Consider the following 16,164-nt stretch of genomic DNA (forward strand, 5'->3'; position numbering starts at 1 on the left):
AGTGAGTCATGTTATCATGGTATATGGTATAGTGAGTCACGTTATCATGGTATGGGCTATAGTGAGTCATGTTATCATGGTATGGGGTATAGTGAGTCATGTTATCATGGTATGGGGTATAGTGAGTCATGTTATCATGGTATGGGGTATAGTGAGTCACGTTATCATGGTATGGGTATAGTGAGTCACGCTATCATGGTATATGGTATAGTGAGTCATGTTATCATGGTATGGGGTATAGTGAGTCACGTTATCATGGTATGGGGTATAGTGAGTCATGTTATCATGGTATGGGGTATAGTGAGTCATGTTATCATGGTATGGGGTATAGTGAGTCATGTTATCATGGTATGGGGTATAGTGAGTCACGTTATCATGGTATGGGGTATAGTGAGTCATGTTATCATGGTATGGGGTATAGTGAGTCACGTTATCATGGTATGGGGTATAGTGAGTCATGTTATCATGGTATGGGGTATAGTGAGTCACGTTATCATGGTATATGGTATAGTGAGTCACGTTATCATGGTATGGGCTATAGTGAGTCATGTTATCATGGTATGGGGTATAGTGAGTCATGTTATCATGGTATGGGGTATAGTGAGTCATGTTATCATGGTATGGGGTATAGTGAGTCACGTTATCATGGTATGGGTATAGTGAGTCACGCTATCATGGTATATGGTATAGTGAGTCATGTTATCATGGTATGGGGTATAGTGAGTCACGTTATCATGGTATGGGGTATAGTGAGTCATGTTATCATGGTATGGGGTATAGTGAGTCATGTTATCATGGTATGGGGTATAGTGAGTCATGTTATCATGGTATGGGGTATAGTGAGTCATGTTATCATGGTATGGGGTATAGTGAGTCATGTTATCATGGTATGGGTATAGTGAGTCACGCTATCATGGTATATGGTATAGTGAGTCATGTTATCATGGTATGGGGTACAGTGAGTCACACTATCATGGTATGGGGTATAGTGAGTCATGTTATCATGGTATGGGGTATAGTGAGTCACGTTATCATGGTATGGGGTATAGTATGTCACGTTATCATGGTATGGGGTATAGTGAGTCATGTTATCATGGTATGGGGTATAGTGAGTCATGTTATCATGGTATGGGGTATAGTGAGTCATGTTATCATGGTATGGGGTATAGTGAGTCACGTTATCATGGTATGGGGTATAGTGAGTCATGTTATCATGGTATGGGGTATAGTGAGTCACGTTATCATGGTATGGGGTATAGTGAGTCACGTTATCATGATATAGGGTATAGTGAGTCATGTTATCATGGTATGGGGTATAGTGAGTCATGTTATCATGGTATGGGGTATAGTGAGTCACGTTATCATGGTATGGGGTATAGTGAGTCACGTTATCATGGTATGGGGTATAGTGAGTCACGTTATCATGGTATGGGGTATAGTGAGTCACGTTATCATGGTATGGGGTATAGTGAGTCACGTTATCATGGTATGGGGTATAGTGAGTCACGTTATCATGGTATGGGGTATAGTGAGTCACGTTATCATGGTATGGGGTATAGTGAGTCACGTTATCATGGTATGGGGTATAGTGAGTCACGTTATCATGGTATGGGGTATAGTGAGTGACGTATATCATGGTATGGGGTATAGTGAGTCACGTTATCATGGTATGGGGTATAGTGAGTCACGTTATCATGGTATGGGGTATAGTGAGTCACGTTATCATGGTATAGGGTATAGTGAGTCACGTTATCATGGTATGGGGTATAGTGAGTCATGTTATCATGGTATGGGGTATAGTGAGTCACGTTATCATGGTATGGGGTATAGTGAGTCACGTTATCAAGGTATGGGGTATAGTAAGTCACGCTATCATAGTATAGGGTATAGTGAGTCACGTTATCATGGTATGGGGTATAGTGAGTTATGTTATCATGGTATGGGGTATAGTGAGTCACGTTATCATGGTATGGGTATAGTGAGTCATGTTATCATGGTATGGGGTATAGTGAGTCACGTTAGCATGGTATGGGGTATAGTGAGTCATGTTATCATGGTATGGGGTATAGTGAGTCACGTTATCATGATATAGGGTATAGTGAGTCACGTTAGCATGGTATGGGGTATAGTGAGTCACGTTAGCATGGTATGGGGTATAGTGAGTCATGTTATCATGGTATGGGGTATAGTGAGTCATGTTATCATGGTATGGGGTATAGTGAGTCATGTTATCATGGTATGGGGTATAGTGAGTCACGTTAGCATGGTATGGGGTATAGTGAGTCACGTTATCATGGTATGGGGTATAGTGAGTCACGTTATCATGGTATGGGGTATAGTGAGTCACGTTATCATGGTATGGGGTATAGTGAGTCACGTTATCATGGTATAGGGTATAGTGAGTCACGTTATCATGGTATGGGGTATAGTGAGTCACGTTATCATGGTATAGGGTATAGTGAGTCACGTTATCAAGGTATGGGGTATAGTAAGTCACGCTATCATAGTATAGGGTATAGTGAGTCACGTTATCATGGTATGGGGTATAGTGAGTCACGTTATCATAGTGTAGGGTATAATGAGTCATGTTATCATGGTATGGGGTATAGTGAGTCATGTTATCATGGTATGGGGTATAGTGAGTCACACTATCATGGTATGGGGTATAGTGAGTCATGTTATCATGGTATGGGGTATAGTGAGTTATGTTATCATGGTATGGGGTATAGTGAGTTACGTTATCATGGTATGGGGTATAGTGAGTCATGTTATCATGGTATGGGGTATAGTGAGTCACGTTATCATGGTATGGGGTATAGTGAGTCATGTTATCATGGTATAAGGTATAGTGAGTCACGTTATCATGGTATGGGGTATAGTGAGTCACGTTATCATGGTATGGGGTATAATGAGTTATGTTATCATGGTATGGGGTATAGTGAGTCATGTTATCATGGTATGGGGTATAGTGAGTCACGTTATCATGGTATGGGGTATAGTGAGTCATGTTATCATGGTATGGGGTATAGTGAGTTATGTTATCATGGTATGGGGTATAGTGAGTTATGGTATTACAGAATAAAGTACAACATGTTATGGTATCACGGTATGGGACACAACATGTTATGGGATCATGGTATAGGGTGCAACATATTAAAACTTCACATGTAAACAATAATCGCCTATTTATGAAGGTGGAGTTCGACGTACAACTTCTCATCTTATCTATTTCTGAATCATTCAGTCTGGGATCTATGATGACGATTTTTATGATGGCGCCTGGTGTGCTGGGGAGAAGAACAAGGAGCAGTGGCTGGAGATCGATGCCAGGAGACTCACTCGCTTCACGGGAGTCATCACTCAAGGGAAGAACTCAATATGGACGTGAGTACGAAGGTCACTGAATCTTCAGTCGGACACAAAGGTTTATTGTGGACTTAAAGAATAAAAATTACCTAAAAATATTTTGACATTAATATTACTATAATGGAAACATCCTTTTATAAAAAAATAATTGAAGTAAAACAAGTTGGTAAATGACAAATAAATAAATAGATAAATTAATATATATATATATATATCAGTAGTGCAACAATGGGTTTTTTTAAGTGTTGTCTCAGACTCCAGCTAGTTACAGTGGGCGTTTATACAGTATAACTTTATAGTAAATGTGTTTTTGTTAGTGTTAAATATTTAGGGTATAATAATAGTGAAGCAGAGAATCCATGTTTTATCACTCAGACAAATGCCAAATCCGTTTACAGAAGATTCATCAGAACAAAGAAACAGATGTGAACTCTAATTTGCATATTAGAATAAAACAGGTTGTTATTTTAGTATATGGGAAGTGATAACAGAAAAACCACAGGGATATGAAGATGTGGATTTTGTTGGCAGCGTTATAAGTATTTGTCGGAAACTGAAACATAAGATTGTCCAATTTCCGATCCGAATCTTGTCCTTGCCAAATCCTTTTATCTATCTTACGTATGAAATAAATAAGTTATTGTAAAGTAATTAAGTTCTCCTTATGTCCAGTGTTGCCAGGAGTTGTTGGTAACTGTCTTTTAATTGTGATTTCTTAGCACAGTGACAAATTATTATGAACCTGCTTCTAAGGCACATACGTCCCCCTTCACCAGTGCCTGAGGAGGGGCATTGTCTATAGTCGTGTTCAAATATGTGATTTTTATATTGTCACCCCTAGATAGGTGTGTTTTATACAGTCATGCCCTTTAGGGGCTCCTGATTACTAGTAAGCATGCATTAGGGAGCAGTGATATCCGGCCATCTTTATTAAACTCATTGAGATTATTCTCTGGTGTCTGAACATTTGTTGTCTTTACGCGCTGTCTGTCTGGTCTTCTGATGCTCCTTCCAATTGTTCCTGATTCAGGTCATTTGCTTGTGACCATAAAAATAGGTTTCTGAACCATTTCTGCCCAACTCAACCACATTTTCTGTCTCCTTCCTTAATATTGTTAGGTGCTACTGAGGTCAGTTCTGGGGCCCACAACCTGTGGGTGCCCAATGCAAAGCCCATTCCTCCCTTAGAGAAGAGTCAGAGAGTCAATCGCTAGCTGCACTGTGGCTTCACATTCAGGACAGTTCCTTATTCTAACTATATGAAGTTTCCTCACTGCTATTATTATTATTATTATTAATTTTACATTATGCCAGTATCGTTATATTAATCTCCTCCAATAACGCAGTTTATATTGCAGATTACACTTATATTGTACTGCTGAATGCATTGTGTCATTGACCAGCCAATATGTGTTTGTTTGGTAGCGATGACTGGGTGACGTCTTACAAAGTCCAGGTCAGCAACAACACCCACAAGTGGACCACTTGCAAGAATGGGACAGAAGATGTGGTAAGTCCGTTGTTTCCTACTTACCCTGTCTTGCAATGTCTTGTAGTATTACCAGATAACCATAGTAGGCACAGACGGGGCCTTATCCTGGCACAAGGCAAATGTCAAACAGCCGTTTCTGTATGGCTTAAGACTTGAAAAATAGGCGCCTTATTGATTAAGTTATCTAGTGGGAGGAATGTTGTCCGACCATTTGAGTGATAGGTTAACAAGAATCACTATTTAAATTAATGAAATAATTGTGCAGAACCTGAGGAATGGCTGTATGACATATACTTTGTCATCCTCAGTGGAAGGAGACTGGGAGAGACATATTATGGTTCTCTGAAGGATTAGCGCTAGCCATAATTTGGTCATGTCAGGCGCCGTCCCTCCGCTTCTTCGGGACGGACACCTGTCACTTCCTTCGCCGCGTTTGGCTACCAGGCAACCAGACGCGATACTTCAGGCCGGATCGTCGGCCCTGTTGCTCATGTGCGTCCCGTTGCCATGCAACGGGAAGCCATTCGGATCTCCGGCGGCAGCTGATGACATCATGCCGCCGGCATCTCATTGGCCACTAGCTCTATTTAAGACAGACTCTGACACCAAGCTGGTGCCAGAGTATTGGGTCATTCCTGCTCCAGCATTCCTGTGTATTATTGGCTTGTCCTGACTATTCTCCCAACGTTAGCAGGTACTCCTCACATCCGAATTGTGACAGGTCATCAGTGTGTGACCTGGTGATTGATTTACTGACTGATGTGTAAGATAAAACAGTTCTTGCAGGCATGTTCACCTTTTGAGGATTCTTACGCTGATTACTAATTTTGTCAGGGGGTAAGCTTCCAGGGACTTGGAAACCTCTCATGAAACTCATTGAATTTTCCACTGTGGGATTCCTCATCCTCATCATGGATGATCCCATCCAGCTAACAGGGGAGGACTCCCTGAAGTTGCAAGTGTGAATAACCGCCCCACACACACACTCTTCGGGCTTCCCATCGTGAGGAATCTGGAGAGCCAGTGCACTTTGCCAAAAGGCAGCAGATGAGCAATGGGCGTCAGGGCCATTCACTCAGGCGCTAGCTTACAGTGCGTTGACTCTCCAGCAGCTCTGTGTAGTGAAGAATTCGAGAATACGGCAATGAGGGCTTCTGTATGTTAATAATATCTATCGTCCCAGAACGGGAGAGTGACCCTTGTTCGTCCAATTGTTGAGTTGAAAATTGTGTAAAAGCCCCCACAAATGTGTGACTCTGACACATAAGTGTGTGCTAAAATGGACAATGTACAACTAACACACATGAGTTTAGCTGTGATACAAATGTTTCATAAAACTACAACTTATTTTTTCACATATTTACATCCTCAGTCACATTCATATTATTTGGATCAGATCAAGAACGCTCCATAAGACTTACACGTAGTGGAGCTCTTGGTACAATGAGGTCTGTTTCCTATTAGTTGTTGAACGATGTTTGAGATGGGAGGTATTGGCTGCAGTGTGACTTGGGCTTGTTCCCTGGCTGGAGATCTCAGGCTTGCGGCCCTTAGTTATTAAACTTTCTGCTTAACTTGACAGTTCCCTCTGTGGCTCATTATAACCTTGGGAGAGGAGGCTCCCTCAACTGCAACGTTTTTCCCTGTGGTCAGGTAATTTCTCTCCACTGTCTCCAAGATATCAATGATCACTTCATATTGTTACATCTTGGGAGATGGAGACCAGGGAGGCCTCATCTGACAGCTAGTCGGTATCACCTATGGTGAGTGCTGCTGGATTCCAGACCTTTCATGTGTGGCACATTTTTGCACAGGGAATATAGACCCACAGAGTGTTCTAAGACCACAAAACATCCTCATGCATGAATTAAAGATGACCACCCTATTACTGATATAAGTGAGATGTATTAACATTAATAGATTAAAGTGCCACCAAGGTATATAAATATAAACTACAATGACCTCTCACATGCACTTTCTGTATGTGGGCTATTACTCATCTAGTGCATTCTAGATAAATGATAGCTACAATCCTCCACTTTTTCTTTTTAGAGCTTTTAGTAAATCTGTCCCTAAATCACAAACAGATATTATCATGTTCTCCATTTAAAGTGTGTTTGTGAAGTGTATAAAAGTATCTCAGGATACTGCAAGTTGTACATTGTGACAGGATGGACCACCTATGCCACCCTGTCTGTTGCTACTGGGAACCACCTGGGCTTACTTTGCCACCGTTCCCTTTTGTTACACCAAATGCACCCTCTAACCACAGTAGGAGGGGCTTAAACTGCTGCCACCACTGGACTCCTTAAAGGCATCCAAAACTGCGTTCCTTCTGGGCAACTGTCACTGCTAGTGTACCCCCTTGCTGGTGCACCTAGGCTGGTACCCCTGACCTCTTCCTATAGATCAGCATTCCTGTGGATGGATTCCCCCTGGCCTATCACACTGGTCAGAGCTGCTGGGTAGCGGATAGAGCGGTGGTACTGGATGCTGGGTCCAAACCTCAGAACAGCCCGAAACGGATTTGGGTCTAATCTGTAGGTCACAGAAAATTACAGCAGGGAAGAAGTTGTCGAGCAGGTCTTGAAGCAAGTGATGTTTATTTAGCTCAAGTGCCCTGATAAGGACAGATCACACTGGTTGAAGGTATAACTGATCAGAAAGTCTGATGGAAAAATAATGATACATTTCAGTACAAACCAGTGCTGTTTTATACAGTTTTGAAAGCAACCTAGCAGGGGGTAATCCTGGCCCCTAAACTCTATGCTGGCCCCAAGTAGTCCGAGTTATTTTTAATATCAGGATGCAATATGTTTCCCCAAACATGGATTTAAATGCAATTTGTACTTAACAAAATTTACACTTATCTGTGATATCCTACATCACGTGCTGTTTACAATGTTCAGACAGGTTCTAAAATTCTGGACAAAAGGCCACTCAGGTACACCAGTAACGACCTCCTGTGGTGCATTTAGACTAAAAAGGACATGTTGGTTGCTCACATGAATAGACTTAATTAGCCTTAATGAGGACTTCCTCTTGAAAGTACACAACAGACTGCTCAAACAAATGCTTATTGCATCAGACCATACTTGCCAACTCTCCCGGAAAGTCCGGGAGACTCCCGAAATTCGGGTCAGTCTCCCGGGCTCCCGCGAGAGCTGGCATTTCTCCCGCATCCCGGAATTGCCTTACTAAAATGCTGTGATTCACCGAGAATCGCATCATTTTGGCCCCACCCCATGACAAAACGTAATTTTACTCGTCAAAATGGCGTGATTCGCTGCGCCCAGCCCCCTCCCGCCCACTAGTCACGCCCCTCTCCCGGACGTCGCCTACTGAAAGTAGGCGAGTATGCATCAGACATATACCTCAGACAATAATGCATTTCCGATACAAAGTGCCACACGATACAACAAAACCAGTACATCTGCATTATATAAATAAGTGCCCTGCGCTATTTCCTTTAAATAAATTCATACAATAAGTTATTTATAAGTGATCCAGCCACACTAATAATAACGAACCTGTCTGGAGTTACTGCACAGAATTCTCCCAGTCTGCTACATATCTCAGGTGAATGATTATATTGTATATTATCTTAGTATATTTACGGATTGGTTGCTTTTATTGCAGTGATAGACATCAGGTGGGGAATTGATGGGAATATGATCTATATTACAAAACTACGCATCAATTGTGATCATTCTGTCTAATAAGTATTTGGATGCCATTAATGCAGTTGCTCCTCGTACATGTGAGAATTAATACTCATTATTCAGAGAATCGACTGCTTATCATTTTATTAAGAAACATTTTGGTTGGCATAAATATAAATAAAGAACATAAGAAATTATAAGTTACCTTATCCGCTATTACTGATGCTGGCCATACAAAGGCTGATTCCACAGCCTGAGCTCTGAGATAGGATCAACAATCACACACAGATTCTCTTCATTACATCTATTTAAGATATGAGAGACCTAGTTGCTGTTGGTGTTAATGTGGATGTTAAGTCACAACGCTTTGGTAACTTAAACAAGTTGCTGTTTATTTAAAGATGATGAACAAGAGTAGAATGCAGGTACTTACAGTTGATTGTAGTACAGCAGGCAATACAGTTTATGCAGACTTGTAGATATGCTGGTACATATGTACTCTCATATAGATACACAGATGCAGGCACTTTGCTATACTGCACAGCCGTGCAGCTTATGTTGTCTACGGAGCCTCCGGTCACCTTGTAAAGGCTTTGGGAACCTTATATGATATGCGACACGCAGCTCTCTAAGCTTCGACTGTTCCCCTCACTTGTTTTAATGGAAGTAACGGCGCAAAGCCGAACTTCCGGTTATCGGGGTCTAGTCATGTGTAGTAGCGCAAACTGGACGCCAATGTCCTGCCCCACTTCCTGTTCTCCTCCTAGACCATCAGAGATTACAGCTGGTTTCCATGGCAACAATAGGAGAAGGAGCAAAGCGCTCCTAATACTAACAGTAGCAACATGGCACCTACTGTGACAATTATGGGAACATATGCCAATGAGCACCGACAATGGATGTAAATGGATACCTTCGGTCACAGTAAATGATGGCTCCGTGTAGAGCAGTGATGGGCAACAGGGGGTTTAAGCCTTCACCTGTGGCCTCCAGCTCTTTCTCTGTTTCGGCCCCAAGCCTTCACCTGTGGCCTCCAGCTCTTTCTCTGTTTCGGCCCCAAGCCTTCACCTGTGGCCTCCAGCTCTTTCTCTGTTTCGGCCCCAAGCCTTCACCTGTGGCCTCCAGCTCTTTCTCTGTTTCGGCCCCAAGCCTTCACCTGTGGCCTCCAGCTCTTTCTCTGTTTCGGCCCCAAGCCTCAACTGTGTCCCCAGCTGTTATATTAAATAAATGAGTGGGGTTCTGATGGGCGTTTTAGGGAAAAGTGGGAGGTAAATAGAGATCTAAAGGTTATATGGGGTTGTCTTGAGTTGTGAGTGGTCTGAGGAGTGTTTTGGGGTGATTGCTGGATGTGTGTGGTAGGTGGGGTATATTCTAAGGACATGTGGTGTATTATTTTGCGTAAAACTATTGTTAAATACATGTTACTGAGATTAAGGGTACTGTGCGGTCCTTTTGAATGTTTGAGTGCTGCTCATGTGCAGCCCTGGTAGTTTTGCCCGTCACTGAGGTAGAGCAAGGACATTTGAAGAGCTGTTCTTGGTACATATGTACATATAATGACATTGCAATGTATATGCCGGTGTTACATAACCAGTCTGCCTTGTAGGAGTCAATGGCTCTTTTCATCCTCTGGTAAGAGAACTCCTCTGGCTGAGGTTATGTTGGGGCAAAGCCTGAGCAGGGAATTTACATTGGCAGCGGTTGGCTGGCAGCTGCCATCTCTCCATCTTGCAGGGTTAGTACAGCTGGATCACACTACAGTACGCTCTGTAACTTTGCATTTTAATATAAACAGGTTACATGTGAAACGGGCCCTTCAGGAGTGTCAGTGATAACGATGATCATGCAGGACTAACGTAGACTGTGTACAATAAGGGCAAATCACCACTGCTAGAGGGCAGGTGCAGATACACACTGATGAAGATGGGTGACAGCACTAGCTGCTTCTGATTGGCTGACGCTTATAGGTGTATTCTGCATTGACCGTGAATATATTGTAGGATTTTGTGGGCGAATATTTTTAAAGCATTTTTTTATACTATCATTCCTGTGCGACCAGGAATATTATATTTGCTGTATTATATGAAATCTAATAAAGGATGTGTTGTTTGCTCTTAACACAAATGTTGACAAACTGTATCTGTGCTCATGGTCTGGTTGGGTGTATGTGGGTGTATGCCTTGTTGGATGTATGCCTTGTTGGGTGTATGTGGGTGTATGTGGGTGTAGGCCTTGTTGGATGTATGTGGGTGTATGTACGCCTCACGTAAAGCTGGCGCATATTCTGCAAGTGCAGAGCTGGATGACTTTGAGATACCTACAACTCCTGAATATGGGTGTGAACAGGCTATTTTACAGGTGACCTTTTCGAGTGTAAATTCCGCCCAACATACGTCCAGCTCCGCTTCAGGCCCTGCGTCCTGGCACTGAAACACCATTTGCAGCAAGAAAACTCTCATTTTAAATAGTCTCCCATGAAGTAGCTGGGATATACCGAGTGCGGGCTTATTTTTTCCCTGGTTTTGTTTCAAAATATTGCCTTATTGTCCTAGCAGGTGTCCATCAAGTCTATTTAAGGCACATTTGAGTGTGACTCACAAGCCAGCCCTTGCTAGATGTAAACCCCTATACCTGGGAGGTGAGTGCATCTGATTTTAACTGCATTTTAATGGTGATTAAAGCATATAGGTCAGTGTAGGACCTGCATATAATGAGGTGCCCTTGATGTTGGGATGCAGGTGTGGCAGGCTTAAATGTTTTGATCAAAATATGAACTAATACCTCAGGTTTTCATTTTGCTAGACACACACAGATATGCAGTGTTAAGGATAGGAGCTGACAACTGTCTTTTCGCATTAGACAGGGCTGTGTCTATAATGTGTAGCTCTCACCCCAACACTATCACATCCTTCATATATGTGCTGAGCAATGTAAACATCCTGCGTGTCGTCCCTAATACTCCAATAGGTCCCTTTCCCCTCCCCAGTCATTCCCACACAACAAGCTGTCACTGTACAATGTCTTTGCCGAAGGGGTGTGGGGGGGGGGGCTATCCAATGCACCCACTGAACAATGGAAAAAGAGGATCTTTCCCAAACTATTTAGAAACAACATCTATTGATTGTGAACTTTAGATAAAGGACAAAGAGATCTGAGGTTGTGCCAGTGAGCGGCTCCGGGATATTGTTATACGCAGACGACTATGAGTCACCTGCAGTGGTGAGCCCCAACCACAGCAAACTCATACTTATTTGTCTTGTGTGTAGTGTGTTGTGAAAACATAAATATATATAATCCACAAGCTGTTTATTCTGGTCGGAGTGACACTTTCTCTGCTGTTTTCTTTGGCTTTTTTCCTCATTCCTGGAATGAAATGTTGTATTCCAGCCAGAAGTGTTTGGCCTCCTGTGTTTGGCCTCTTGCTGATTTTGGCTGAGACACAGCTTGAGAAGCCTTAACCCCTGTGTGTCCTGCAGGGCTCCACTACACCGATCCCATATAGTTTGGGTTTTTAACCGTTAAGTGATGCAAACTAAATCAGATAGGTGTAAACGAGCAGGCATGAAAAACTCCTTAAAAAAAAGGATAAATAGGTGAAAATGGCAAAACTATGTTCTCAAGGGTTTCATACATTAGTGCACTAAAAGTGCAGTCATTTGAATTGGTAAAAGCGCATTAAATGTTGCGAGGTCCCAGCCTCTGTCTCCTGTTGCGAGATCCCAGCCTCTGCCCCTTGCTCAGAGGAGTCATCATCTGCCTCCCGCTCTGAGTCTGCTGCCACTGTGTCCGGTCCTGAGTCTGCTGCCACTGTGTCCGGTCCTGAGTCTGCTGCCACTGTGTCCGGTCCTGAGTCTGCTGCCACTGTGTCCGGTCCTGAGTCTGCTGCCACTGTGTCCGGTCCTGAGTCTGCTGCCACTGTGTCCAGTCCTGAGTCTGCTGCCACGGTGTTTGGTCCTAGTCTCCTGCCGTTGCCTCTGCACCCGAGTCTCCTGCCACCGTGCTGCCTGGTCCTGAGTCTCCCGCCACCGTGCTACCTAGTTCCGAGTCTTCAGCCGCTGTCTCCAGTTCCGAGTCTTCTGCCGCTGTCTCCAGTTCCGAGTCTTCAGCCGCTGTCTCCGATTCCGAGTCTTCAGCCGCTGTCTCCGGTTCCGAGTCTTCAGCCGCTGTCTCCGGTTCCGACTCTTCAGCCGCTGTCTCCGGTTCCGAGTCTTCAGTCGCTGTCTCCAGTTCCGAGTCTTCAGCCGCTGTCTCCGGTTCCGAGTCTTCAGCCGCTGTCTCTGTTCCTGAGCTACAGTCTGCTCCAGTGGGGGCGCCGACCTTGAAGCCTGCTCCAGAGGGGGCGCTTCCCTTAAAGCCTGCTCCAGAAGTTTCCAGTCCATGCGGTTCAGCCCGAGTTGCCTGTCCATGCGGTTCAGGCCGAGTTGCCTGTCCATGCGGTTCAGGCCGAGTTGCCTGTCCATGCGGTTCAACCAGAGTTGCCACTCTATGCGGTTCAGCCCGAGTTACCACTCTATGCGGTTTAGCCTGAGTTACCACTTGGTGCTGTCTGCTTTGAGGCTTCTCACAGCGCTGTCTGCCCCATGGCTTCTCACAGTGCTGCCTGCCCCGTGGCTTCTCACAGTGCTGTCTGCCCCGAGGCTTCTCACAGTGCCGTCTGCCCCGAGGCTTTTCACAGTGTTGTCTGCCCCGAGGCTTCTCTCAGTGCTGTCCCTGCCAAGCCTGCCGCCCAGTCCGGGCCTGCTGCCAAGCCTGCCACCCAGTCCGGGCCTGCTGCCAAGCCTGCCACCCAGTCCGGGCCTGCTGCCAAGCCTGCCGCCCAGTCCGGGCCTGCTGCCAAGCCTGCCGCCCAGTCCGTTTCGTCATTAAGACTTCGCACCCCTGACGAAGTCTTAATGACGAAACGCGTCGGGTTCCAATGGGAGTTTGAGACTGGTTACCAGGGTAACTAAACCCAGAAGTTACACGGAGCTCCGACCGTGATATAGATTACCAGCAGGATTCCTGCTGTGTACTAAAGATACCTTGATGCGCATTGTGTCCCTTACCAAATGTAAGTGAATTTTAATCATTGTTCAATAAATGTTTACATTGGAGTACTAAATCATTGGAGGATCTATGTCTCTTCTTGTTTTCTAAGTGCATGTGGATTATGTGGCGGATCCTGTGAACTTGCAACAGAACGCATTTGGTGTTCGTTTGGACTTCAATTCGGCTGATCTTGAGATATTGGACATTGAAATTGTGATCGCCTGTCACTGTGACTATGAACATTTTTTATTATGTCTGATGTGCCGTAATTTATGTATGTCTAGCAAGCACTTTTGTTACTCAGATATCTGCTGATTCAAACCCCTCCCCTTTTGCGCCTTATCCCGATTTTCTGTGCTTATATTGACTTTTTGTGGAAGTTTAGTAGGGTATTTGGGCTGCATTCCCTACTCCCTCCCCCAATCATTTAGGAGCGCAGAAAGAACACACATATTAATGGTATCGAACTGAGCATTTCTGCTGGGCATATTACTGCTCATCACTGCCCCTGCTGGGCATATTATGGGGCATCACTGCCACTGCCTGACATAATACTGCTCATCACTGCCGCTGCTGGCATATTACTAGGCATTATTGTACTATCATTGTTAGACCGGAGCAGCGGTGTGCAGCATTACCCTTAGGACACTGACAGAAACAATACAAGGGCATATTATGGGGCATCACTGCCACTGCCTGACATAATACTGCTCATCACTGCCACTGCTGGGCATATTCCTGATCGTCACTGCCACTGCTGGGCATAAAACGGCTTGTCACTGCTCAATACTGCCGCTGCTGGGCATATTCCTGCTCAACACTGCCGCTGCTGGGCATATTCCTGCTCAACACTGCCCCTGCTGGGCATATTATGGGGCATCACTGCCACTGCCTGACATAATACTGCTCATCACTGCCGCTGCTGGCATATTACTAGGCATTATTGTACTATCATTGTTAGACCGGAGCAGCGGTGTGCAGCATTACCCTTAGGACACTGACAGAAACAATACAAGCGCAACTTTTGGGGCAATTATTGTGGACAACTTTAAATTGGATTATATTTTATTATTAAATTATATTTTTTCAACTCACATTGTGATCCCATAAAATCACACTCTAAGTTCTTCTGTAAACTTGTCTGACTGTTCGGTAGAGCAGTGAAATATGATGGTGGTGAAGTCTTGAACTAATAAGAAGATCGACGATTGAACTGACCCATTGTGTCAGGGTCATGAATGATGCATGCTACTTACTAGTTCTTCTTTATCTTTCAAAGAATTATACAATGCATCGGAGAATAACAAAATGACTTGCAACCAATAAAACACCTTTCACAAGAGTTCACAGGTTCAGCCATTAAACCTTTACGACTTTGGGATGTTTTAGAAGCCAAAAGTTTCGAATCTCCATCGAAACCTGAGGGAACATTGAATAGACGAACACCAGAATAGAAAAAAACTATACAATGAACTCTCATTATCATCAATGCTCATTTATAAGACCCAACAAAACTCTGCAGAGCTGGACAGTCGGTATAACAAATTATACAAAAACATATCACACCTGGAGATGTAACAAGAACATATGAGGTCCATGGAAAAGGTGCAGACATCAGACAGAGGGTATGGAAGGGTCCTTCTCAGGAGAAATTACAATCTTGAAGATAAAGCTAAGACAAGGGGAGCTAGAGGAACTGGATAATAGCTGGTAGTACACAGAGGGAGTAGTATCAGTCTGAGGTTTTAATGAAGCGATGGGTTTTGAAAGAGCATATAAAAGATTAAAGGTTGGTGAAGAGTCTGCTAAAGTGGGGTGGGGAGGTCCACAGTGAGGAGCAGCACAGAAGAGGCCTTGGGAGCTGGAGAGTGAGGTGGTACTCCTCATCTCATCTCTAGCAAGGCACAAACATGTTCTGAGTAAAAGAAAGAAAAGCCAAAAGTTAAAAGACTGTTGCACCCCATCTAGCATAGAAAAATAAAAGAACAATCAGTAGAGATTCAAATCAGAGAGGTCTATTTTTTAAGACCCTGTGATTTGAAGATTCCTTATCACAGTGCAAGAAAATCTTCTATCTTCTTCTTCTAATATATCAAAAAAGATTGCGGGGCAGTTGAGCGATGCTCAGCTCCCCGATGATACTTACTGGCAGCGGTTAGAGAAGTTTACCACTCACAAGAGAGTGCAGGTCCCTCTGTATATGCATGAACCAACATGACAGCTTGCAGTAATATGGCAGCATCTAAGTTGAAACTTCTTCCGGATAGAAGGATTGATGAAAGTGTAGGATATGTGTGGCTGGATCACTTATACATAACTTATTGTATAAATTTATTTTAATGAGTGATGCAGTTCATCAATGTATATCATTGCAAATGTACTGATTTTTGTATTAGAAATCTATTGATTTCTGGTGCAGTAGGCATATATTAGAGGAACTTTGTTTTTGTAAGAATGAAAGAAATGAAATCCAATGCTAATTAGGCCTTTTAATTTGTGAGTGACCAAGACATCTTTTAGCCTGATTGCACAGGAGGGGGTCGTTAGACTTTCATCCTGTGTCTTAAAGAGATAGTAAACATAACAGCAAGTAACTTAGGAAATCACAGATTGATG

The 16,164-nt window shown here is 43.6% G+C and overlaps 1 protein-coding gene across 1 annotated transcript in view; it reads left to right on the forward strand.

Moving 5' to 3' along the window:
- LOC142098740 (putative carboxypeptidase X1) overlaps positions 1-16,164 on the forward strand; it is a 48,464-nt gene that overhangs the window by 21,008 nt on the left and 11,292 nt on the right. Inside the window, exons 4-5 of the mRNA XM_075181554.1 lie at positions 3,245-3,384; positions 4,792-4,876. Of these exons, the coding sequence (XP_075037655.1) occupies positions 3,245-3,384; positions 4,792-4,876 (225 nt within the window). The remainder of the gene's footprint in view (positions 1-3,244; positions 3,385-4,791; positions 4,877-16,164) is intronic.

Source organism: Mixophyes fleayi, chromosome 1 (genome assembly GCF_038048845.1).
Source record: "Mixophyes fleayi isolate aMixFle1 chromosome 1, aMixFle1.hap1, whole genome shotgun sequence".
NCBI classification, from domain to species: domain Eukaryota; kingdom Metazoa; phylum Chordata; class Amphibia; order Anura; family Limnodynastidae; genus Mixophyes; species Mixophyes fleayi.